The 23,732-nt window shown below is 48.7% G+C and overlaps 11 protein-coding genes across 11 annotated transcripts; 7 read left to right on the top strand and 4 right to left on the bottom strand.

Annotated features, from left to right (window-relative positions):
• Positions 1 to 358: 358 nt before the first annotated feature.
• Positions 359 to 2,098, top strand: pdiA (protein disulfide isomerase PDI1; the record flags this gene model as incomplete). The annotated part of the gene is made up of 4 exons (XM_057141143.1): positions 359 to 729; positions 802 to 1,180; positions 1,246 to 1,685; positions 1,741 to 2,098. The coding sequence occupies 4 exons, from the start codon at positions 359 to 361 to the stop codon at positions 2,096 to 2,098; spliced, it is 1,548 nt and encodes a 515-aa protein (XP_056995149.1).
• Positions 2,099 to 2,522: 424 nt separating this feature from the next.
• N7520_007208 (uracil-DNA glycosylase) lies at positions 2,523 to 3,753 on the top strand (the record flags this gene model as incomplete). Its single annotated transcript, XM_057141142.1, has 3 exons — positions 2,523 to 2,893; positions 2,947 to 3,406; positions 3,460 to 3,753. The coding sequence occupies 3 exons, from the start codon at positions 2,523 to 2,525 to the stop codon at positions 3,751 to 3,753; spliced, it is 1,125 nt and encodes a 374-aa protein (XP_056995148.1).
• A 306-nt stretch (positions 3,754 to 4,059) lies between these two features.
• Positions 4,060 to 6,095, top strand: N7520_007207 (transcription factor domain-containing protein; the record flags this gene model as incomplete). Its single annotated transcript, XM_057141141.1, has 3 exons — positions 4,060 to 4,146; positions 4,201 to 5,383; positions 5,443 to 6,095. 3 exons carry the CDS (start codon positions 4,060 to 4,062, stop codon positions 6,093 to 6,095), a joined length of 1,923 nt encoding a protein of 640 aa, XP_056995147.1.
• A 708-nt stretch (positions 6,096 to 6,803) lies between these two features.
• Positions 6,804 to 7,862, top strand: N7520_007206 (uncharacterized protein; the record flags this gene model as incomplete). Its single annotated transcript, XM_057141140.1, has 4 exons — positions 6,804 to 6,871; positions 6,943 to 6,960; positions 7,026 to 7,246; positions 7,300 to 7,862. 4 exons carry the CDS (start codon positions 6,804 to 6,806, stop codon positions 7,860 to 7,862), a joined length of 870 nt encoding a protein of 289 aa, XP_056995146.1.
• Positions 7,863 to 8,701: 839 nt separating this feature from the next.
• Positions 8,702 to 9,997, top strand: N7520_007205 (putative mitochondrial carrier protein; the record flags this gene model as incomplete). The annotated part of the gene is made up of 2 exons (XM_057141139.1): positions 8,702 to 8,890; positions 8,948 to 9,997. The coding sequence occupies 2 exons, from the start codon at positions 8,702 to 8,704 to the stop codon at positions 9,995 to 9,997; spliced, it is 1,239 nt and encodes a 412-aa protein (XP_056995145.1).
• A 726-nt stretch (positions 9,998 to 10,723) lies between these two features.
• Positions 10,724 to 11,941, top strand: N7520_007204 (uncharacterized protein; the record flags this gene model as incomplete). The annotated part of the gene is made up of 3 exons (XM_057141138.1): positions 10,724 to 10,803; positions 10,880 to 11,107; positions 11,185 to 11,941. 3 exons carry the CDS (start codon positions 10,724 to 10,726, stop codon positions 11,939 to 11,941), a joined length of 1,065 nt encoding a protein of 354 aa, XP_056995144.1.
• Positions 11,942 to 12,307: 366 nt separating this feature from the next.
• N7520_007203 (thiamine diphosphokinase) lies at positions 12,308 to 13,383 on the bottom strand (the record flags this gene model as incomplete). Its single annotated transcript, XM_057141137.1, has 3 exons — positions 12,308 to 13,045; positions 13,107 to 13,186; positions 13,326 to 13,383. 3 exons carry the CDS (start codon positions 13,381 to 13,383, stop codon positions 12,308 to 12,310), a joined length of 876 nt encoding a protein of 291 aa, XP_056995143.1.
• A 288-nt stretch (positions 13,384 to 13,671) lies between these two features.
• N7520_007202 (coiled-coil-helix-coiled-coil-helix domain-containing protein) lies at positions 13,672 to 14,615 on the top strand (the record flags this gene model as incomplete). The annotated part of the gene is made up of 3 exons (XM_057141136.1): positions 13,672 to 13,864; positions 13,990 to 14,308; positions 14,366 to 14,615. 3 exons carry the CDS (start codon positions 13,672 to 13,674, stop codon positions 14,613 to 14,615), a joined length of 762 nt encoding a protein of 253 aa, XP_056995142.1.
• Positions 14,616 to 15,334: 719 nt separating this feature from the next.
• On the bottom strand, positions 15,335 to 16,135 carry N7520_007201 (uncharacterized protein; the record flags this gene model as incomplete). Its single annotated transcript, XM_057141135.1, has 4 exons — positions 15,335 to 15,453; positions 15,481 to 15,670; positions 15,710 to 15,791; positions 15,936 to 16,135. The coding sequence occupies 4 exons, from the start codon at positions 16,133 to 16,135 to the stop codon at positions 15,335 to 15,337; spliced, it is 591 nt and encodes a 196-aa protein (XP_056995141.1).
• Positions 16,136 to 16,513: 378 nt separating this feature from the next.
• On the bottom strand, positions 16,514 to 18,343 carry N7520_007200 (uncharacterized protein; the record flags this gene model as incomplete). Its single annotated transcript, XM_057141134.1, has 4 exons — positions 16,514 to 16,691; positions 16,740 to 16,851; positions 16,899 to 18,072; positions 18,146 to 18,343. 4 exons carry the CDS (start codon positions 18,341 to 18,343, stop codon positions 16,514 to 16,516), a joined length of 1,662 nt encoding a protein of 553 aa, XP_056995140.1.
• An 871-nt stretch (positions 18,344 to 19,214) lies between these two features.
• N7520_007199 (regulator of nonsense transcripts 2) lies at positions 19,215 to 22,954 on the bottom strand (the record flags this gene model as incomplete). The annotated part of the gene is made up of 6 exons (XM_057141133.1): positions 19,215 to 19,318; positions 19,376 to 19,517; positions 19,571 to 19,903; positions 19,963 to 22,775; positions 22,837 to 22,881; positions 22,936 to 22,954. 6 exons carry the CDS (start codon positions 22,952 to 22,954, stop codon positions 19,215 to 19,217), a joined length of 3,456 nt encoding a protein of 1,151 aa, XP_056995139.1.
• Positions 22,955 to 23,732: the final 778 nt, after the last annotated feature.

The following is a 23,732-nucleotide window of genomic DNA, read 5'->3' as shown; positions in this document are numbered from 1 at the left end:
AAGTGTACAACAGGCGCCTGGGTACTCCGTACCAAAACAATACTTTAAGGGCGGGTGCGTTCCCCTTGCGTGTGGACCCGCCCTGCATACTGTACTTACTCAGAAGCTCCAATCTCCACTCCCCGGCCAAAGAGAACAAACTGTCCTCAACTTTGCCCCCAATCATTGTTTTCTTAAATATCATACCCGAACCTTGGGGTCTCTCCTAATCTCTTCATACCCCAAGAGGTTGGTAAGTCTTGAAATTAATCCCCCTTCTACCCCCCCTCTTCTGTCGCTCTTTGTTTTTCCCTGCCACAAAGCTAAAAATACCTGTCAACTCTAGATTGTGTTGCGCAAGATCCTTTATTGATTCATCATGCGGTCGTTTACTCCTTTGGTCCTGGGCCTACTGGGTGCCACTGCCGCGGCCTCTGCAGCTGATGCCGACCCGGCGACCTCCAACGTGATTTCCTTGACGACAGATACATTTAATGACTTCGTCAAGGAGCACGACTTGGTCCTGGCAGAGTTCTTTGCTCCGTGGTGTGGCCACTGCAAAGCACTGGGCCCCAAGTATGAAGAGGCTGCCACAGAGCTCAAGGCCAAGGATATCCCTCTGGTCAAAGTGGATTGCACCGTGGAGGAGGATCTGTGCCGTACCTACGAGGTTGATGGGTATCCTACTCTGAAGGTCTTCCGGGGCCCTGACTCACACAAGCCGTACGGTGGTGCTCGTCAAACAGACTCGTAAGTTTTTTTTTTTTCTGAAGCCAATCAAAGCTCATTTGTTGCGCACCTGCTCACACTCTGCGTCTAAAGTATCGTCTCGTACATGACCAAACAGTCAATGCCCGCCATTTCGATTGTTACTGAGGAGACCCTGGAGGAGTTCAAGACCCTGGATAAGATTGTCATTGTCGGTTACATCGGCTCTGATGACATGAACTCGAACAAGAGCTTCACTTCTTTTGCCGAGGCCCACCGCGATGACTATCTGTTTGCCGCCTCCAACGATGCCACCCTCGCCAAAGCTGAGGGTGCCAAGCAACCCTCCATTGTGCTCTACAAGGATTTCGACGAGAAGAAGGATGTTTACGATGGCAAGCTCGACGAGGAGTCCATTATTCAGTGGGTGAAGACCGCTAGCACTCCTCTTGTTGGTGAGCTTGGCCCCGAGACTTACTCCAAGTATATGTCGGTATGTGAAAACTAGGATATTCTCCTTACCATTACTATATAATTGACTTGCCTTTCTGCTCCCAGGCTGGTATCCCCTTGGCCTATATCTTCGCAGAGACCGCTGAGGAGCGCGAGAAGTTCACCGAGGACTTCCGCCCGATCGCTGCCAAGCACCGCGGCGAGATCAACATTGTTACTCTCGACGCCAAGCTCTTTGGTGCCCACGCTAGCAACCTCAACCTAGAGCCTGAGACGTTCCCCGCTTTCGCTATCCAGGACACAACCAAGAACGCCAAGTACCCCTACGACCAGTCCAAGAAGATCGACGCCAAGGAAGTTGGCAAATTCATCAAGGACGTCATTGATGGCAAGGTTGAGCCCAGTATCAAATCTGAGCCTATTCCCGAAACCCAAGAGGGTCCAGTCACTGTGGTCGTTGGCCGTAGCTACCAGGATCTTGTCATTGACAACGACAAGGATGTCTTGCTTGAGTTCTACGCCCCATGGTGCGGTCACTGCAAGTCGTAGGTTCCCCTCTTATCCCATCTTTTTTCCCAACAAGCCCTAACGCTAGCCTAGTCTTGCCCCTAAGTATGATGAACTCGCTGCTCTGTATGCCGATGTTCCCGAGTTCAAGGAGAAGGTTGTTATCGCCAAAATCGATGCCACTGCCAATGACGTCCCTGACTCCATTACTGGCTTCCCGACCATCAAGTTGTACCGGGCCGGCAAGAAGGATGAGCCAGTTGAGTATGAGGGATCTCGCACTGTCGAGGACCTGATCTCCTTCATCAAGGAGAATGGCAAGTACCAGGTTGATGCCCTGGCCGAGGGTGCCAAGTCCGAGGATGGTGGTGACGTGACTGCGTCTGCCTCTGTCTCTGACAAGGCCGCTGAGACCGCTGCTCCGTCCGAGGATGTCCATGATGAGTTGTAAACCCGCCATCTTTCCCTGTGATTGGCTATTTTCCTCCCTTCTTGCAACTCAGTGTCTTGTATTATCAAATTTGACATGACAATTCAGATGAACACGAATCCAACACCTGTATTATTTCTTCATGTAATACACCGTAATATCCAAATCACTTTGAAAATCAAAGGAAATCGGAACTAAGTAACGTAATGCATACGGGGTATAGCCATTTATACGGCGGTTAGATTTCCATTTCCCGAGGTTCTAGTTTAGTCAGCTTTCTCTGACCGACGCGTCTCACTCGCAACGCGTCGATCACCATAGCTTGAGAAGAACCCATTCTCAAGAGACCGTGTGAAGTCTTTCTACCCTCATCCTACAGGGAATTCCTGCTAAATACTTTCCCTGTGTTCATTTGTCCGTTTTTCTCGCATCCTCCTGTCCCAAAATGGCTAGCCCAGCCTTCAAACGTAACGCGGATCATCTTTCCAGCCCAGCTTCAGACACCAAGAAGCCAAAAGGAAGGAGCATTACTTCTTTCTTCGGTATCCCCAAGCCCAAGCCAGTCGACACACAAGCCACCGGCGTCGCGCCAGCTCCCCGGTCGAGCTCTTTCAATAAAGACAAATGGGTGGCATCCCTCACCCCAGAGCAGAAAGACTTACTGCAATTGGAGATTGATACATTGGATGAAAGTTGGCTTGCCCACCTTAAGGAAGAAATCACCACAGTCGAGTTCTTGAACCTGAAGCGATTCTTGAAGAAGGAGAAGGACTCTAAAACGAAAGTCTTCCCTCCGGATGAAGATGTCTATTCTTGGTAAGGGCAAATCAAAAGCCATATTGGCAGAAATATGCTGAACAACCGACTAGGTCCCGACTTACCCCATTGCACACGGTTAAGGTAGTGATTGTGGGCCAGGATCCCTATCATAATGATAACCAAGCCCATGGGCTGGCATTCTCTGTGCGACCTCCGACCAGAGCTCCGCCGTCATTGGTCAACATTTACAAAGGGCTCAAGAAGAATTACCCAGACTTTGCTCCACCGCCAAATAATGGTGGCCTGCTTACACCTTGGGCCGAACGGGGTGTACTGATGCTCAACACCTGTCTCACAGTGCGTGCCCACCAGGCCCATAGCCACGCCAGGAAGGGGTGGGAGACATTTACACAAAAGGTTATTGATTTGGTTGCTCGAGTTCGAACTCATGGGGTTGTATTTCTTGCCTGGGGAAAGCCCGCCGCGCTGCGGGTGGCTAAGGTCGACCGCCAAAAGCATCATGTGCTCCAATCAGTACACCCGAGTCCACTAAGTGCGCATGGAGGATTTGTAAGTTTTATTTCTACCCTTATGGTCCTGGAAACTGACTTCAACGTAAACAGTTTGACAATGGCCATTTCAAGAAATGTAACGACTGGCTTGCTTCACGGTATGGCGATGATCAGGTAATTGATTGGAACCTTGTGCCAACAAAGGCCAAATCAGCTATTCCTTCTGATAAAGAGAATTCATCAATTTTGGCCAATGCTGTATCAGTGACAAACAAGGTATCGACCCCTTCACGTCCTGATGAGAGTCTAAAGGCTCCCACTGGTTCTGCTGATGAATTCGACGATGCGGATGCCCTTGAAGCCTTAGCAGCAATGGAGGAGGAAGAATTCGCTAAACCAGTCTGAGTTTGAGAAAGGTTTGAGAAAGAAAATACATGTGCTGGCCTCCAGTTTGAAGAACATGTACTAGCATGGAGATCGGGAATCGGAAACAAAACCACCAAATATGCCTTTTGCAGGTATTGTGTAATTTTCAAATAACTCTAATGAAGATCAAATTAGCCTGGATCATTCATATGTGATAGATGATAATTTTCGAGTTCATCCTATGTATACCATTGGTGCAGGTTCTTATCGATAAGCATTCCCAGTTTCTTCTTTTCTCCCCGCACGATATGCTGAACTCTCCCTTGATATCCTGATATCCTTTCGATGGAATTTAAATGGCAGGCCAATATTCCCCAATGGCGGAGTAGAACTCGGGCAGCACGAGCCTGCCCGACCTGTCAGCGACGGAAGGTGCGTGTATGTGTGATTCGAAAGTAAAGACTGAGCACTCAAACCCTCCCATAGAAGCGATGCCGGCACCTGGCTCCTAGTTCAGTGGAAAGCCAACGCCATCCGACATCCAGTGCCGATAAACTTGACACGGCTCGCAATATTGCCATTCATTTAGATCATCTGGATCCGCATGCCCCTCGTCCTGCTGCCCCTCGTCTTGCAGCCTGGGAGCGAACCTCGCCAGCATATCCAGCTTTGCAATCAACTCCAAGTACGGAGCGATTCGTAGGAGACCTGAATCCAGAAGCATTCATTCGAGAGAAGTTGGATGAACCAACCGGTAGTCGTCTCCGCGATCGGGTTGGGCTTTGGATTGCCCCATCCATACGGGATCCTGATCATAATGTACAAGATCCGCGACACATTGCTGGCAATATTGATTCTTTTGCATTGCCACCACAATCAACCCTGGACCAAAAGGCAATTGAAATATCTCTAAACCAGCGATGTTCCTCTGCAATCCAAGCATGTGGCCAGCTTCCCCAAACGACTCGGGCAGTTCTCACGGCTATTTACTTTTCCAAGATCAACCACACAATACCCCTAATAGAGAAGGACTCATTTATCAAGGATCAAGCTCAAGGCACCATGTCTGTTTTTCTTGAACGGGCTATTTGCCTGGTCGCAGCAAAAGACCCCGAAGCAATATCATATCTCTGCTTAGTTGATGGAGGACCGGTTATATCAACGCGTCAATTCTGCTCTAACATCTATAATGGACTCACAGTTGCCATGGATATGGGCCTGGAGTCTGACCGCCTGACCTGTATCCGTGTTTATGCACTAATGTCTTTGCATTTTGAAGGAAATGAGGGGACGGAGGCCGCTTCCTTGCGTCTTTGTCAAGCCATTCACCAAGCCCAAACTATAGGTCTGCACCTTGACCGACCAGACCGGACATCTGGAGACCCTCTGGTAAAATTATTCTGGAGTCTCTGGACCCTGGACAAAATGCACGCAAGCATCGGCGGTCGCCCGGTTATTTTGGCTGACCGCGACATTGGAATCCCAAGACCAGAAACCCACACCCAGGGGGCATTTGGCGTGTGGCTTGCCATATCAGACCTTCTTGCAACCGTCATATCGTATTATCGACCTTCTGCTGTAACTACTAGCGGATGGGAGGAAGGATTCCCGGCATTTGAAGACATTGTAGGAGATGATACCCACGGTGATTTGGACTTTTCAACTCTCGGTGCGTTGGGCGACCTGCCAGGTCTTGACTGAAGCCATCAGGAGCTAACTTATCAACAGGGATTTTGGAGTTATATTACCATTGTGTTGCTATATTGTCCTGTCGGTACAAGCTGACGGATGGCTTCGACGGTACCAAAGTGTCCTCAATTCGACAAGGTCTCGCAGCAGTCCGGATTCACTCCATTGTTGCTTCGGAATTCGCGGCTGGGCTACCACCTCTTCCAATTGTTCCCTACTCAATAGCATTGTCTATGGGCGTCTCCTACCGGCAGCTCCGATCTAGCAAGCTGATTACCCATTTCAATCGAGCCAAGGCCAGCTTGGAGGCATGTTGCCACTTGCTTGAAGAACTTAGCCCTCGCTGGTCTTCTGCCGAAGCAATGGCGCGTCTCGGCCGGAAAGCGTTACAACATATTGACCAAGAGCATCCACAATACGCTCAGTCGAAGCCTAATCTGGTGTCACAGTCTTCTCAAGGACATCTTGCCCGCCCAGGGCCCGTTGATCTTTCCAATAATAATGAGCCTGGAATTAGCTCCGGGAGGTCAGTAGTGGACCATGCTCCTGAAATGCCCATGGGAAGCCCTCTGCCATCCATGAGTGATATTGATACTTCTATGCATGGGTATGCCGACATCGATATGCTGTTTGGGGAATTCCTGGATCTGTCACTTCCGACAAATTTTTGGGATCCCGTCTTTACAGACTGAACCAAGAAACCAAGGGTCTAAGTCTCTGTCAAAGATGAATAATTTGGTAACACCAGTACTTGGTCTGATCCCAATGATGGATAGTCCTGTCTACTAAGTTGATGATCCAGGTCATTTATCTCAATTGCCATACAGGGAATTATGATCTAGATCGTTGTCCAGGCTCATGGCCTAGTCCGGCACACCCGTCCGATGTTTCAATCTCAATCTGCTATACCGGTGCTCTTTATCTCACCAATTCGGCATTGGCCGCCATGTGTCAAGGACTGGAGAGATCATGAACAAAACTTGTTGAATTCATGCTGGCAATTTTCTAAAAAATATCTTTATACATTGAAGCTTTTCTGAAAAATAGGAAGGACTGATACAATTATCGACATTTTTGTTTCCAACATTTTCATTAGTAGAAGCGATGAATTAGCTCAAAAAGCGGTGACTGAAGCGGTGAACCAAAACTGGTTTACCAGCTGCCGATGGCCCCAATAACCTACGCATCATAGGCAAACACACAACTGCATCTATCTCCCCGCTCCTCCTCCCCAGCCTCCCTCCACAGCCTCTTTCTTTTTCTTCTTTTTTTAAGCTTCTCCCCTCCCCTTTCCCCTTCGCTTGCTGCAAGAATCGAAACAAAAATTACACTTTTTTCTCAACTTTCCCAATTTCTCCCAAACCGCATCCTGTGCTCGGCTTAGAGTTCCACCAACCTCCATGGCCCCCCCTCCACCCGCAACCCTGCCTCTGGCCGAACGATTGAAGGCTTTAGCCCAAACCCTTCAGTAAGTGCTTTATGCAGCTACACGGAGCTTCAATGATAGGTGATCAATACTAATCTGAATTCTCACTGCAGGTTTGCTTGGTTCGTCGGGTATGTCGTACCTCGGGAAATCATCCATAACGCTCTTTTGAGCAGCGATTGCTAACCACATCCAGCCATCTAACACTTTTGCTATCTGTCGTCCGCTACTCTCTGTCCTTCATCTTTTTCAACTACTATTCTTCCGCTGCTCAGATCGCTTATCGCCTAACGTTCATCTCGGCGGCTGTGACCTATGGAATCGTCGTGTATAAAGGCCACTTCGCCCGGGGCGTCCAGGGGAATGTGCCTACAATCGTGACGAAGCTCATTTCCGACGAGAATGTGCAGTACTTGGGTGGGTGCTCGTCGATAACATTCAGCATGTGATGGGATGCTAATGTGTGGTAGGAATGGCTCTTGTCTGGTTGTACTCACGCCAGCTTATTCTGGCCCTTCTGCCATTCAGCGTGTACTCTGTCTTCCATGTTGCGACCTACAGTCGCATGTATCTGATCCCCACCCTGCAGCCCCCGGCCCAGGGTGCTGCTGGTGCAAACTCGCCGAGCTCTCCCAGCTCCAAGCCTGCAGCCAAGCAAAACGCTCTCGCCGAGACCATTGGCCGTTTCATCAAGCAGTATTATGACGCTAGTATGGGCGTTGTTGCCGCGCTTGAGATTCTGCTTCTCTTCCGTCTTGTTCTTTCTGCGATCGCCTTCTCCAAGGGTAGCTGGGTCCTACTGCTAGTTTACCTGTCTTTCTTCCGTGCTCGCTATGCCCAGAGCTCCTTCGTTCAGCAAGCTGTTCGTCAGCTCACCGCCCGTGCCGACGCCTCCATCTCTCACCAGAGCACTCCCCCGCAGGTCCGCCAAGGCTGGGAGGCATTCAAGGGCGTTGTTCGTCAGGTCTACGAGGCTACCGATATCGGTCGCTATGTCTCCGGCCCTGCTGCCGCCAACAAGAAGCCGCAGTAAGCAAGTGTTGAACCGCGTATTGTGCGAGTCTACCGGCATGAAAGCTTCTTGAAGTTTGGTTTGCTAGAAGACCGAGATCTTCGGATCGCTAGTGTCGGTGGACTATTTCAGCAACTAAAGGAACAAGGGGATACGCTTTCTCTATACTTCGATTTGGGCCATCTCAGATTGAAGGGAGATCGGTGCATGTGCATGGGCCAATAAAGGCCCTTTTGTAGAAAAGAGGCGGACGTGGAGGATTTCCGCCCTGATGATGCTATACGCAACGCAATGTCATGTCTTTTCTTTATCATTTTCTTTCATTCTCTAGGTGCAATGTCTCTGTGTCTATTGTCTTCTTTGGGTTTCCTGATAGCCATGTTTATGAAGTCCATTTTATATTGACTGCATCTTCCGGTTTCCTGTCAGATATTCATATAGCAAGTATACTGTTGTATATGTTCATCGATCATGGGAAATTGTGCTACTGATCAATGATACTGTACATGTACAAGCTAATTTTGGATATGTCAATTGTCATTTGATTCAGTCTTAAGTACTGCAGTATAACTAACAAGTGAACCACAACTGATTGGCATTCTCGTAACTATGTAGTTATGACGTAGATGCTTCATGCCTGATTACAGAGGCATCCACGGGGCGGAGAAAGAACATCGCCGACCAGATTTTTGATCTCGGCCCCGGGCCCCCGGACAATTCTCCCCTGTAACTCAACGCCCTTGCCACTCTTTATACCTGTTCCTTACCGGGGGTGATATTACTTTCTCTCGCCAATCTCCCCCCAAATCACCCCCCGGTTCCGTTCATCCTGGGGCCAGAGACTCTAGGCGCACATTGCCATGAGCTTGACCTCGCGAGTGTTCGGTCTGTTTTCGACAACTGCGACTTCGGACGCTGGGACCAGTGGTTTCCCTACTTCTCTCCCTCCTACACAAATATCCGCACATGAAATAGGCATCGATGCCATCCGGCATGCGCGGGATAGAAATGTGCTGGAGGAGGAGGAGCCCCGTCCGCCATACCTACATGTGAGACCTTACAACATCCCAGTATAGTGGCAACTCAGATACTAATACCATCAACAGGCAATGTTAGCCGGTGGAATTGGAGGAACATGTGGTGATATGTTGATGCATTCGTTGGATACCGTCAAGACCCGACAACAAGCCGACCCGCACTTCCCACCGAAATACACATCCATGACCTCGTCATATGCAACTATCTATCGCCAGGAAGGAATATTACGAGGGCTATATGGTGGTGTGATACCAGCTTTCTGGGGCTCTTTCCCAGGAACGGTCACCTTCTTCGGCGTGTACGAGTTGACCAAACGCGCGATGCTGGATGCAGGAATCAATCCCAACATCGCCTATCTCTCGGGCGGTTTCTTTGCCGACTTGGCGGCATCGGTTGTTTATGTGCCGTCGGAGGTGCTGAAAACCCGACTGCAGTTGCAGGGCCGATACAACAACCCGTACTTCAAATCCGGATATAATTATCGCAGCACCACGGACGCATTTCGAACGATCGTCCGCCAGGAAGGTGTGTCGGCCCTGTTTCACGGCTACAAGGCTACAATCTTCCGGGACTTGCCATTCTCCGCTCTACAATTTGCCTTCTACGAGCAATTACAAAACCTCGCCAAAGAATTTGTTGGTCAGCGGGAGATTGGATTGGGATTAGAAATCCTCACTGCCGCCACGGCTGGTGGTATGGCCGGTGTGATCACTTGTCCGTTGGATGTGGTTAAGACGCGTATCCAAACCCAACAAAACCCTCCACAGAACACCGGATCGTCTGGAGCCAAGCACAGTGCTGATCATGCGCCCAAAGAAAGCCCTCGACCACATGCCCCTGGATCATCTCATTCCTCCTCAAAAACACACTCGCGACCGATCTCTACATCCTCACCCTCTACATCAGTTGCACCCCCCGGTGCGCCACGGTTGGATACATCGTCCGTATTTACGGGGTTGAAGATGATCTACCGTACCGAGGGACTTGCGGGGTGGTTCCGAGGCGTGGGCCCCCGCGGTGTGTGGACCAGCATTCAATCTGGAACAATGTTGGTTATGTACCAATATTTACTTAAACAAATCGAGGCTTATCAGGGTCTTGAGGGCTCATCTTTGTGATGTCTTTGATTTTAACCTGCATCTCTTCATTTGGCTTGGCGTTTTATTTTTGGGGGCCTGGAGTGTATAACCTTTTGTACTTAAATCTTCCCGATAGAGCTTTACATAGACTTGACCTAAGGGTTGAATTGTATTATAGATATCTCCTTTCTCCTTTCTCCTTTCTTCATACTGTAACGAAGAACCCCCCAGTAGACGCAGGGAACAGGAGGTAAACGTAAACCAGGGAGCTGCTAATGTCACTCGTATGGGAACCTTGGAAGACCAAATCATATTTTGCTAATTATACTAGCTTAGACCTCGTTATGTATCCTCTACCTAGGTATAGTCCTAAGTCTCTTTCTGATTAGGGCCTTACGTTAGACTCTTCTATCCTTACATTTGACTAGGAGCCTCTACTGCTAAGTCTACCAAGTCTACTCTATATAGGTACCTTGGAAACTGTTAAATAACTTTAACGCTCTTATAGAAGTCTATCTTTAAGTTGAAAAGTATATATAATAAAACAAAAAATAGATTTTGATGTAGGAGTGACATTAGTGAAAGGGAGCTGTGGTCTGCTAAAATCACTCCCTTTTCTTTCCTTATTTGTTTTGGCGATCCCGACGTGTAAACAACTTTCCCCAGTTCCCGATCAATTCCCCCTCCCTTGCATTTCCCCTCTTAAACCCTTAAGGTTAGATTGATCCCACTTCACATATCAAATTACCTGATATCACTTTCACAATGTCAAACGGTCTACCTTTTCTGAATAAGCTACGCAAGCCAGAGTTGGCTGAGATTGCTGAGAGAACCGATCTGCAAGAGTATGTTTATCCTCTCGCGCGTCGCATTCCACCTTCCCCAAGAAAAACCAAAAACTAATAACAACGATTTGGAAAGTTATGACGAGTACAACAAATCTGAACTGGTCGCCGCGCTGGACAAACATCTCACCGAAAATCGCTCCATTTTCTCCAGCGACAAGGAACTCGCCGAGTTCTACTCGCGCCTGTCCGGCACGCGTAGAGGATCACCTGTGAAGCGCGAACCTCGGACGGCCGTCTCTCCTGTGACTGAGAAGAAGACTCCTGGTCGCCGATCCATCAAGCCAAAGGAGGAGGAATCTGTGTAAGACTTCCACAGGACATCGCATGCGAATCGCTGTTATGTTATCACATACCTCAAATACTAATCAACTGCTACAGTGACTCGGACGATGCCACCAAAACCCCAGTCGCGAAGAAGACCCCCACTGCCACGCGCGCGACTCCGCGATCTTTGCGATCTTTGCGATCCTTTGAGTCGCCAAATTTGCAGTTCCCAGCTTCTCCTGCAGTAGTGACCGACGTCATTGACCGGCAGACCGCGAAGATGCGCGAGGGCTTAGAGCACGCCTGGACCGCATCTGGTTTGATCGAGCGGTTGCATGCTCTGCGCGCATCTTTGAGTAGCCTCAAGGCGGTTGAGACCATTTTCGTACTTGTGGAGGCTGCTTATGTTCTCTATGAGCTTGTACCTGTCCGGTATCTAACTACTACTCCCGCTGTGCCTGCTGCGTATCTTCCCTCGTTCTCAATCAAGGTTCCGGATCTGTTTGTCTTACTGAATGGTGCTTTCTGGGCACCCTTCACTCTCTGGTTCCTCACCAACCTGGCCTTGCCGTTGATCGCTGCTTACTTCTTCAACCTGAGTTGGCAGGCAGCTACCGGCGGCTCCCAGGGCCCTGCGCGCCGTACTCGCTCGGCCTCACCTCTCGCCAGTTTTGATCCTCTGTCCTTCAACATTGCCAAGGCTTTGCTGGTGTACAAAGTCTATGTTGACCACTTTGACTATGCCGATCTTTTCAGCAAGTATGCTATCCAGAAGGTCAATTTCTCTATTCCGGGTCAGTATAGTAGTATGCTGACCGGAACCGCCATTGGGGTTATCGGATCTCTTTACGAAGCCATTCTGCGCTCGTAGACCCATGTACTACCTTGGGCTGTACAGGTGGTCTAGTATGTGGCATTGCAGACTGTATGGCTCTTCAGGTAGGGGAATATGAATCTGTTAGCTTTGATTCCCTTCCTACGATACGATCCCGGTACATAATCCGGACTTGGTGTTCCCTTGGATGATATCCTGTGGTTTTTGATCTTTGCTTTTTCGTCAGACTCGGCGGTCAGTGTTTTGAGATATGCGATGCGGTTGATTTTATCTTGTTCTCTCTCCAGCCGGAGATGGCGCCTGGGGTTGGGTTATTCAGGTTTTTTTTGGACCTTTTAATGACTGTATTTCTTTCTATATTGTTGACTCTATACCTGTAGTAAACCTCTTTGAAAGTATTCATCACCTTTTGAGTCTTTGCGCCAACTCCACGGTAAACAGCACTGGAACTGATGTCTCCACTTCAACTTTCTCTGCTCGAATATGATTACTTGTAGATATTTGACCTCCAATCTCAGTGTGCCAGTTTTGCACATCCCATTCAAAGCCCTGGGTGGTGATAGAAGCCGGAGCAGATAAAGGAATGATGCCAACATTTTCTTCAAAGAAGTACTTCGCTTCCTCTGTGTTTTTAGATGTTTCATGCTGCGATCCAATACCCGAGGTAGCTTGGTCAGTATCAGCGCGTCTCGTTGCCGGTGTATGAATGATATTCCGGCCTTGATGCAAGACAAATGTGATGCTTTCCTCGGAGACGAGATAGAGGCTCCCACCTATGGCCGAATTACTAGAATGTGTATTCGTCTCACTGATCCTGTGGGCCTCGCGAATCTCTCGTTGTGTCTTGGTCATCATGTATAAATGATGGATTTGCGAGAAGGCTTGATCAACACGACCACCAAGACCGCCAAGAATGACAATTTCAAGTACCGAGTGAGAACTTGAACTTGACTGAGAGTCTTGAGATCGACGGGGGGATGCGATAATCTCAGAAGCATGTGTATTGAGATATTTCAAGCATTTGGTGAAATCTGTGGAATATTGGTCTGGATCTTCCAAAATGGTTACCCCAAGCATTTCATAATGTTTTCGTACTGTTGGATTAAGAGAGTCCAAGTCACCAATAATGGTATTCGGAAGCTATAGAGATGTTAGTTGAAAGATTACAATAACACTCAATAGTTGAAGAGAGACAACTTACTTCAGTTGACTCTTGCCCTTGATTCTTCGTTAAATCATAAAGTCGATTGGCACCACCATCGGCGCATATAACGTAGCAAGCTATGAAACAAGATAAGGAACTTTGTTCATCAAGTGGTCTAGGAGATAAAAGTCTTCTCTATCTCAAAGCTCACCATGTTCACTCAATACCTCATATGCCCTCTCGTTGATTGGTTGGTTCAAGATCAACAGGGCATACGGTGCCGGACTGCCCTCAGGACGAAAAAAAAAGGCTGGGGTGCCACTCCATAGCTCATTAGCTTGTTAGGGGATAAAATGACAAATGAAAGAAGATTTAAGTCATCGTTGGGTGAGAATGAGAAACGTTGGAGAGAGAGAAGGAGACAAGAAATCGGAGTCGCGTGGGGGGGGGGGAGGAGACCCGCGCAACGTGACTGGCCAAATCCCAAGAACCTCAGGCCCGGAATCAACCTTCTCTTTCCACCAACTTCTTCTATTCCGGCAACCAGCCTTCTCCCTCCTTCTCTACGTCCCTTGGAGGTCGTCTAAGTTGTCAATCCCACACAGGCACTACTCTTCACATCATGTTTCGTCCCGCCGTCCGAGCACTTGCCCGAACGCCTGCTGTCGCAGCCCGTAGCCCGGCGAACACCCGATTGATAAGCACCGGCCCGACGAAATCCAGAAGCTGGAAGAATACCGTTGCCCGTTTGGGATTGGCTGGTGGTGCGATATACTACTACAACACCAGCAGTGTGTTCTCTGAGGAGCCGTCGTGTATGTAATGTCTTTTTGTCTTTTCTGCCATACTTCTCGTAACCAGAGGAGGCATCTCGGAATCTTGTCGCATTATGGGGACAATGGCTTGCTGGATCATCGCTGACAATCTACCTTGGATCTAGTCTCCGTCCTCGCTCATTTCCAAAAAAATGAAGATGATGCCTCGAAATCCTCCCAGACCCTCGACTCCATTACCCCCAAGATCCGGGAAGAGCGGGCCGCTGCCCAGGCTCTGGAAGGTGGTGTGAACGCCCAGCAACTTGAGGAGGAGGCCGGGCAGCAAGCCGCGTTTAACCCGGAGACCGGCGAGATCAACTGGGACTGCCCATGCCTGGGTGGCATGGCGCACGGCCCATGCGGAGAGGACTTCAAGGCCGCGTTTAGCTGTTTCGTGTATTCCGAGGAGGAGCCCAAGGGCATAGACTGCATTGACAAATTCAAGTACGTTGCTCCAGTCTCGCTTATCAGGGTCTCGCGCCCGTACTAATACATTTCCAGGAACATGCAAGATTGCTTCCGTCAACACCCTGATGTTTACGGTGCCGAGTTGGAAGATGATGAGGTTGAGGGTGGTGCGCCCACCAAATCTCCTTCTACTGGTGAGCAGGAGACTTCCATTCCCGAGGAGAAGCCTGCTCAGGTCGAGGAAGTCAACAGTGAGGTGAAGGCAATTCCTGAGGCCGATACCGACTCGCTGGTTCTCAAGGCTTCACATGATGAGGAGAGCCAGGTTCAGACCGAGAAATAAGCTCACTGTTGAACACCTGGTAATCTTCCTTTGACACCTTCCTAGAGGCATGGTATCCTATCTCCAGTTTCTTCCCTTAATTGAAGGCAGGGGACTAGGATCGGGGTGTGTACTATATCAAAAATCTCTTTGTCTCGTCCCGATTTAATTCCTCGCTGCGCGCCTTTTGACGAAATCCCCAGCATATCCATTCCCCCATTGCGCTCATCTTGTAACTTAGTGTATCGATTTGCCCTTTTGGACTGATTTGGACTTTAAAGGAGATAGAATAGACTTGTTGCATAATAAAATTCTATTTTTTCCCCTTCCAATTTGCAGCGTTATATCCATTCATTCGAAGTAGTATTCACCATTGATCATGGACACCGACAGATCCATGTCCTCGATCTATATACTGAATCACTATTCCTACCTAGACAGGCTCCACAGTCTTATGCTCCACCTGGGTTACCTGGCCCTTTTCGTCCGACACCCCCAGCTCCTGGCAGAATTGTTGCTTCTCGTCATGAAGATCAGCAAGAATCTTGCCATGCGCAGTCCACAACGGCTTGTATTCAAAGAGATGGTCCATTCCCTCCAGTGGAATACTTTTGCTCTCTGGCACAAGGGAGGAAACGAAAAAGATGGAGCAAAGCATCAACGCAGCAAAAAAAAAAAAACCAAGACTTCGGCACCCATGGCCTTAAACTTCTGATCGTTGAAACTAGAGATAGGAAAGCTCAAAGCCAGTTATAACAGGCTGCACTGGTTTGAGAAAATGGGCTAACATTGATCTCAAATACTTTCTGGTTGAAATAGTTAGTATAGCCAGTGTCAGAAGTCGTCAGAACAAAGCCAACTATATTGAGCTTACGGCATTAATGACCCATGGGTTTCCGTTCCATGTTGGAGTATAGAAAGCCGTAATGAGATGAGAAGACAGCCGCTATACTACCACTAGTCATCTTCCCAGAAGTGTTCTTTAATGGGTTAGCTATTTGGATATAAGCTCCCACACTCCAGAGACTGATCGAACTTCCCATAGCACCGATCATCAGCAGACGTCGTCGTCCAACCTATTTAATCAGGAAGAAAATCCAAATACAAGGCCCGACTGTCTTGACGACGCCAAACAAGCCTGTAGTGAAGAGATCGGTATTTGTCCCCTTCACGCCAAGGCTCTTAAAGACTGTAGGGCTATATCATTCAATTGTGTTGATGAAAGATCCGTTGTGCCAGTAAGATGACGTGTTTCCTAGGAATAGCCGGTATAGGATCTTCCTGTCAAATGCAGCAACCTGGAATGGCTTCCAGAACCCGTTTCCACCGTCGGCAAGCTACTCCTCCAGAGTTTGATCAATCGTTCCGATTTCTTTTAAGATATAGATATCATGTTCCTCAATTTGACGCATCCAACAGGGGATTTTGATCCTTTCCTCCCGACAACTACGGGAAAGAAGACAATGAGGCGACTCTCGAACGAAAAGGAGACCGATGAGAAATAAGCCTCCAGGGATCAGTTGGACAGCGAATGTAAACATCCACTACTCCTTCCCAATTTACAGTATCTGCAAAATAAGCTATGTATCAGTCCCATCATTCCGAATTTTCAGCTTTTCAAATTGAAATAAAGCTTGTCATGCCTTGGCTATATCGTGGCTGGTCTCAAGTCAAGCCCGTATGGAGGTTCAGCCCCATCGAGCCATAAGGATATATATCTTGGGGATCATGGAATTGCCTACTTTGGGGCGTGCAGGGTATGTATAACTAGCATTTCCAGGGCTGGTTGGGAAAACATCTCTCAGATAGAGGATAATTTACCTAAGAAATTATGATTTATTGATATAGGTAACTTAGGGCATCGATTACCCTGTAGTTCTATGTAATTAATAATATCTATACTATATATTAAACATCTGTTAGCCCCATAGAATATTGATCTTCGCCCAGATGCTCTCTTTTTTGATTGGCACATTCTCTGGGTCATTCTCAGCTTCGTCCAGTGCTTGACGGAGAGGAACCATTTGCAGAGGGACTATCTCCGTCTTGCGAATTAACTTATAGCCTCCGTAGGCAAACAAGACGAGGGGTATATCTCTATTTTGGGGTTAGTCATTTTCATAAAGGAGGCAGTAGGGCTCGTACAGATAGGACGATACAAAGGTAGCAGGATCCCAGCTTCCAGTCGTGAAAACTGTGAACCCTCCTGTCAATAAGATGATACTGCAGGCAACCAAGGCGAACCAGCTAGTATACCCTAGACGGTGTTAGCAAGTACAGGGAAGCCAGGAAGGGTCCACATACTAGTGATATCATTATGCCAAGGCAAAGTATGAGGGGAGATTCCCTGTTTCTTGAATGCCTGAAGCAAGCGAATATGGTTCAAGGCAATAGTGATCCACGAGACCAAAGTACCAGCGGCTGTCAAATCCACGAACCAATAAAAGACTGTGGTTGCGCTGTTGGAGACACACATGTAGGCCAAGAAGGAGAAAGCAACTTGCATTGCAACACACATATATGGCACACCCCATTTATTGGTCTTCAGGAATATCTTTGGTGCGTGGCCTTTGATTGCAAGACCGTACAAGGTTCGGGTACCCGCCAGAATGCTTTGGTTGGACGAAGACCATGCCGATGTCAGGCATACAGCATTCACAATCGATGGGATGGCCTTGATGCCCGCATCACTGGCGGCAAGAACGAAGGGGCTCTGTGCAGCTGTTCCTGAGTCGTCGCTCAGACGAGGATCCGTGCTGGGCACCAACATGCCCACAATTAAGACCGCAGCGAGGTAGAATATGGTGACCCGAGCAAATACCCGCTTACAGGCCTTGGGAATGTTCTGGCGCGGGTTTCGTGTTTCCGCAGCCGCCATGGCCAATGACTCCACGCCAGCGAAAGAGTAAACGGCATTGGTCATCACTGCCCAGAAGCCCAGAAAGCGACCCAAGGACCCGGAAGCGATATACTCAACAAAGGGGCCAGGGTCTTTCCAGTAATGAAAGCCCAATCGCGGCTTTCCAGGTATGCCGCCGAGATCGATGACCAGACCCAAGATGACGACGAAGATGACTAGCAAGATTTTGAGAATTGCGAAGATAAACTCGATTTCACCGTAAACACCAATAAAGGAAACAGCAACGGCAACCGAAACAACGATGAGGATGGTCACCCACACGGCAGCGTTGATGTCAGTCCAATATTGAATTAACACCACGCTGGCGGAGATCTCGCTTGGTACGCTGATAAAACATCCATATACAACGTTCCAGCCGATTGCAAAGGCCAAGGCAGGATCGACGAGAACTTCAGCATGACGAACAAAAGAACCTGTCACTGGGAGTAAGGCAGACACCTCACCGAGGGCGAATTGGATGGCGCAAACCACCAGCCCGACAAAAGCGTACCCTAGTAGAGCTCCCAGTGGACCACCGGTAGCAATCGAACTACCGAGGCCGAGGAACAGTCCGGTACCCTATAAACCCGATCGGTCAGGAAAATTACAAACAAAAAAGGTAGATCTGGGTAGATCTGAATTCTCCACTCACAATGGCCCCCGCAATAGCAATCATTTGAACATGTCGTTGTGACAACCCCCGCATAAGACCCAATCGTTCATGCTGGGTCACAATTAATCCATCGTCGGGTATGACTTCTCCAGCATCATATCGTGCTTGAGTTTGGTCTTCAACATCGTGTACGACATATTGATTCCCCTTCATTACTGGATCCTCAAGTCCGGCCATGTTGGGTCAACAATAGAAATAAGAAGGATGTCCAAGGTTTGCAAAATTTCCACAGACGGTTTTAAGGATAGAAATGACACCATCTGAGTGGTTGATGAGGGATTTTTATCTTTTTCTTATCTGCCAGGTGTTGGACTTGCCCAAGTGGGATTGGTCATTTGCACTGGGACATTGTGGCGTTATATGCAGCTTCCTAACCCCAGGGGGAAAGCCCATTGATTGGCTTATGACCTTGGTACTTAGGAACATGTATCTATATTACATTTAATTCACCTTTTTCTGAACCCTACACTGACGAGAGAGAAATGAGAAAAAGAAAGAGGCCATCTACATATACTTGTAGAAATGGTTTATTGCGCATACGTCGGAGAGCTCCGATTTCTCTCCACTTGAGGATATGTAATTGGCTACGGTGACATGCTAGTTCCAGCCATAAATTGGTAGGAATAGAACTCCTGGATCGCTAAGTGTATCCCGGTTTAATGCTGATTAGTTACCGTGTGCACAGAAGAACTCCCACCGGAGCCTTATGTCATCCTCGGGATTTCCGATCGCATTGTTGCTCCTCAACCACTGAGAGACTGGGATGATCTTGTATCCATTCACCCTGCCTCATGCGCGTACACAACCTCCTCCGCATATTTCTCCCATTGAAATGATCAGATTTTGGGACAGATTTGCACCTAGGGCAAAAATCTCAGATCATGATCCTAGGGGTTTGGAGGCGGTAAGCTGAGAATGAAGATGCGAAGCCCCAGTCATGATGGTGGTGCGGCATGGGAGCACAATCCCTGGGGCTCTTCCCATCATTTGCGAGAGAATAGTGTGGGCATAAGAATGAGGGAGTTGTCTCCCGGCTCATGCCATTCATTTACCAGTTCACGTCACTAAGCTGAAGCTTGCGTGATCGGAAGGCGGATCGATTGGCCCCTGACTTTTCCAGCCGTTGACTAGCGGGAATGCGCTTCTCAAAGGCTTATTGATTACATGGGTCAGCTAAGGTGAGACAATCAATAATACTGCTGGACTTACTCTCGGTAGGCTCGGGTTCATTCGCTGCCTCATAATTCAGGACAAGACTCTTGATCCGCTGCTGCTCTTCACGATCCGCCGCCTGCTGACTCCGCATGGCAACGGCAAAGCTTGAATCAGAGGGCATATCGATAGTACGAGTCTAGAGTATGTCAGCGTCAGAGCCAAAGCCAATAGCGAGTCCTTCAATCGAACCTGCTGCTTATTGCCCTTCTTCGTCATCAAGGAGAAGGCCATTGTCTTGGGTGCCACTGCCACAGGCAGCGCGGGAATAGACTCCGGGGATTCAGGAGCTTCATTGGCTGCTGCCTCTCGAGCGGGACGTTTCATAGGCAAAGGAATATCGAAGATCGCCTTGCGTTCAAATCTTCTAGAATCCATGCTCTCGGCCATCATCTTCTCGAACTCTCGGTCAAAGTCGGCCTCGACTTCTGGATCCCGTTCCTCTTCTTGTCGCGTGACAACAATCTGCTCATCTTCAGACTCGGATTCTCCATCCATCTCTGGTTCCGGATTTGGCCCAGATGCCTATGTACTAGTTAGAGACCATCGTTTTTCTCCGAGTAGACTATCGTTAGAAAACTCACCTCTGCCTCATCGCTGGACTCTCCCTCATCCACAATATCATGAATTGCATCCTCCTCGAGGCCCATCTCCGAAGAGCTACTGTCCGCGTCATCCTCATCAGCGTCGATAGGTCTCTCGGAATCCTGAACGTTGTAGTTTTGAGCCACAGCTTCGGTGAAAATGCTAGTTGCCTCTTCCGGGTCGGTGGCCAGCTTCCATTGGGGTCGGAGGGAAGAGTAGGTATCCTGGACCAGGAAATCAACATCCATGGGTAGTGGATCTTTAGTAAATATATAGTATTGGAAGAAAGCCATGAAGAAATCGAGCTTCTTCTTCGCGGATCCCCGATCAAAACAGTGACCGCAGGTATCGAGCAACGTGCAAGCCAGACGAACTCGGAAATAGTCATCTGGTTGGTCCAGCGCAATGATCCGTCCAGGCATTGGGGTCCCTCCTTCGTGGCCAAAGGTGACGATGCGGTAGAGCGTATCAAAAATGACGGGGGAGTCAATCATCTTATAATTGTAAAGCTCGCCCAAGTACTTGACTTCAGCAATACGCTTCTGGTTAAACTTGAAGTCGTTCTGCTCCAATCCGAGAGTCACTTGCTCCAGAATATTGTCAACGACTCCGATCACGAAGTCTTGGTGATACCGGTAGAGAGCGCTGACAAGGATTGCCAGAAGATGAATGCTGCCGTATTTCACTTTAACAGGTTTGCTGAAAACACGCTCCATAATATCGACCACCTCCTGCTCCTCCCAGTGAAGTTTGCGGATAGACTTCAAGATCTTGGTGTAGTTGCGCTTGTTCATATCTAGGTAGATCAGCCGACGGATGTACTGTTCCATTGGCGTGCGCTCCTTTTGCTGAATGGCTGGTCGTGGTGGTGGATCGACATAGTAGATGGCATTTTCAATCACCATGCGTTCATTTTGAGCCAAATGCTGAACGGTCTTTTTCCGACCCAAGGTCTCTAAGAACGAGGCCATCCTAGGCGCTGTCTCCGGGTTGCGCAACAGATACCGACCACAGTTCTCCAAAAGGTTGCCGATGATTTCTATGTTCATTCGCGAGAAGTCATCGAGCGAGACCTTGAAACAATGGAAGATGATATGCTCTGGCACTACGCCAAATTTGGTCAATTCAGCAAGGTACCGTACGTTAGCCAGGCGCACTTGGCCAAGAAATTCCTTGGACTTTCGCCTCTGCAGACTTCGAAACTCTTCATCAAGGTATGTTGTAAGTCCTTGTGGGATATCTGGCAGATATTGGCCCAGAGTAGCGACTAAACGAGAGTACAATGGCAAGAGATCGATTCGGCCTTTGGGAATATCTGAGACAGCCCTCACAAGCCTGTTGCGGGATGCCTTTGAATTGACAAAGCAGAAGTCCAGAGCGAGCTGATCAACCTGGTCTTTACTCTGCAATTCCGGAAGCTTGCCAAGCAGAGACTCAACCTGCGCACCCACGGTCTTACTGGCGATTGCCATTGACTGGTCTTCAAGGTCTGCCGCAGATTTGTCCTCGGATTCGGGCTTGTCTGCAGAGGGTTCGATGGGAGAGTCTCCGTCCTTCTTTTTGCTACTTTCCTCGGCATCGCTCTTCTTTTTCTTGCCGTCCTCCAGCAGAACCGCAGGGACCTTTCCTTTCAGGTCGACCAAGTTTTCGTAAAACCGTCTCTCCTCCTCATCCTCCCAGATACCGGCACCTTCGCCTTGACCGCGTAGATAATCTGTAGTTTTTACCAGGCCAATGCCACCGCTAGATGCAGAATCGTTGACCTCTTTCTCAGCCAAATCAGGCATTTCAACCCCCAGGGCCTCGCACAAAACCTGGGTATTGGCAACAAGCTTCTCGAGGGACTTGGTCTGTTTCTCAAAGTTGGATTGACGGTCTTCGAAGATTTCACCGCTCTTGACATATGCTTCGGCGTTTCGGCGGCTCTGCAAAGCCAGAGCCCTCTGATCGCGAACAACATGCGCCTTGACATCATCCAAGTAACGGTTGAGGATATGCTTGAACCGTTGTTGAACCTTGTCTGCGATAAGCGGTGGATCAGCATCAGAAGCAGCTTCCGTGCTGTCCTCCAAAGCTTCCTGCTTTGTAACCCCGTCCGCTTCCACGTTCTTTCGACCTTCGTCCGTAAGCGTCGTGCCTAGAATGTCCCAGCTGAAACTCTTCACAAAAAGAACGGCAAGCGGAAGATTGGTATGGTCACGGTCATAACCCAAAAGATCCTTTAAAACTTCCAGTGGGAACGGGTCTGCCTGCTTATCCTGATCCTTCGCCGCGGCCGGTATCCTCGACTTGAGTGGGATGTCTGACTGCTTGCCCCCCATCCCAACCACCCCATCTTTGCTTTTCGTGCCCAAGTCTTCCGGCCGCTCGACGTCATCCAATGTTTTCAGAACGGAAACGAGCCATAATTCCGTGACAACGCGCAGGAGGACTCGGTGTCGCGATAGTCGGTCCTTTTCCTCCCGCTCACGATACTCCAGGGGAAGGGCCTTGAGCGATGCCTTATCGGGGGAACTCAAGCCACGGCCAAGCAGCCACCCGATCTGCCGGGTGAACTCTGCCGGGCCAAATCGCTGATGTAAAGCGCATACGATCTCGACTCCAGCGGCGATCTCCCCAGGCGACTTGAGCTTGGATACACCTTCATAGCAGGCGGTGATAATCTCGGACAGGTATTTATGAAGGGATAGCGTACGAATGTCGGACAAGAAAGTGGATAAGGAGGAAGCGCTGATACCAGTGCGGAGACGTTTGATAAAGGCAGTATTCTTCTTGAGCGCCGAATCGAGGGACTTGCTGACTGTAAATACATCTATTAGGAGGTCGTCAGAAATCAAGCACTCTAGTGAAATTCACGCGCGGGGGGATATTACCAGTCTCGCCTGCCCATGCCCTCTCATTCAGATCGCGAAGTTCTCCTGTGGGATCGACATCAGTACCAGGGCGGACTATATGTGGAATTCCAGATATACTTTTCTTCTGTCTCTCCATGGCTGTGTTTTGTATTTCAGGTGAAGAGTCCTCTCAGGGTATCTGAAAGGAAACAGAAGTGACCTGAACGCCACATTGGGGGGTGAAGAAGTCAAAGGAATAGACAAACGTGGGGGAGATTCTGAGCAGAGTAAAGCTTCCTTGTGCGGGAGAGAAGCGGGCTCCCAAGGCGGTGCGGAGTTGAGGACTTTTTGGTGGATCCCTTAGTTACTTTCTACTTTACTTTCTGATAACTATCACTCTGATACCTAAGTTCAACATAATGTTTCTCTTACAATTCAATATCACAGTTAACATACACACTTCATTTTAGTGCACTTGAGCAATTAAACCGAGTCCACCTCGGACCTGTCAACACATTTCACCTCCATAAACACTTTTGAACTCAATCACCCTTCAAATACTTTCAGATACTTCCAGACGCTGCATGCTAATGTCCTTGATCTTCTTCGGAGAACCCCGTCTCTGTTCCCTCCTGCATACCTAACAGTCTCTCCTGCATCTCGTGTTTGCGATCTTGATTACTCCAGCTTTGTCGACGATCGAGTTTTGGTTCCCAAGGGTGATCAGTCATAGAATCCTGATCAGGATGACTGTGTCCAGGCTCTTCACTGGAGACCTTAGGGATTGCAGAAACCCCTGGTTCCTGAGTTCGATCGGGATATGAGGTTTGATGCTGAGTTGACTGCATCATGACTCCGTTTTAGAGGTTGGGTCCTGAAAAGTGAGGAAAAGAAAAACCTGCTTGACAGGAATTGACAATTGTTTCAGGTATTTT

Source organism: Penicillium odoratum (genome assembly GCF_028828045.1).
Source record: "Penicillium odoratum strain IBT 22623 chromosome Unknown utg000005l_segment0_segment0, whole genome shotgun sequence".
NCBI classification, from domain to species: Eukaryota; Fungi; Ascomycota; class Eurotiomycetes; order Eurotiales; family Aspergillaceae; genus Penicillium; species Penicillium odoratum.
The sequence above is the reverse complement of the archived record's forward strand: the minus strand, read 5'-3'. Positions and strand labels throughout refer to the sequence as shown.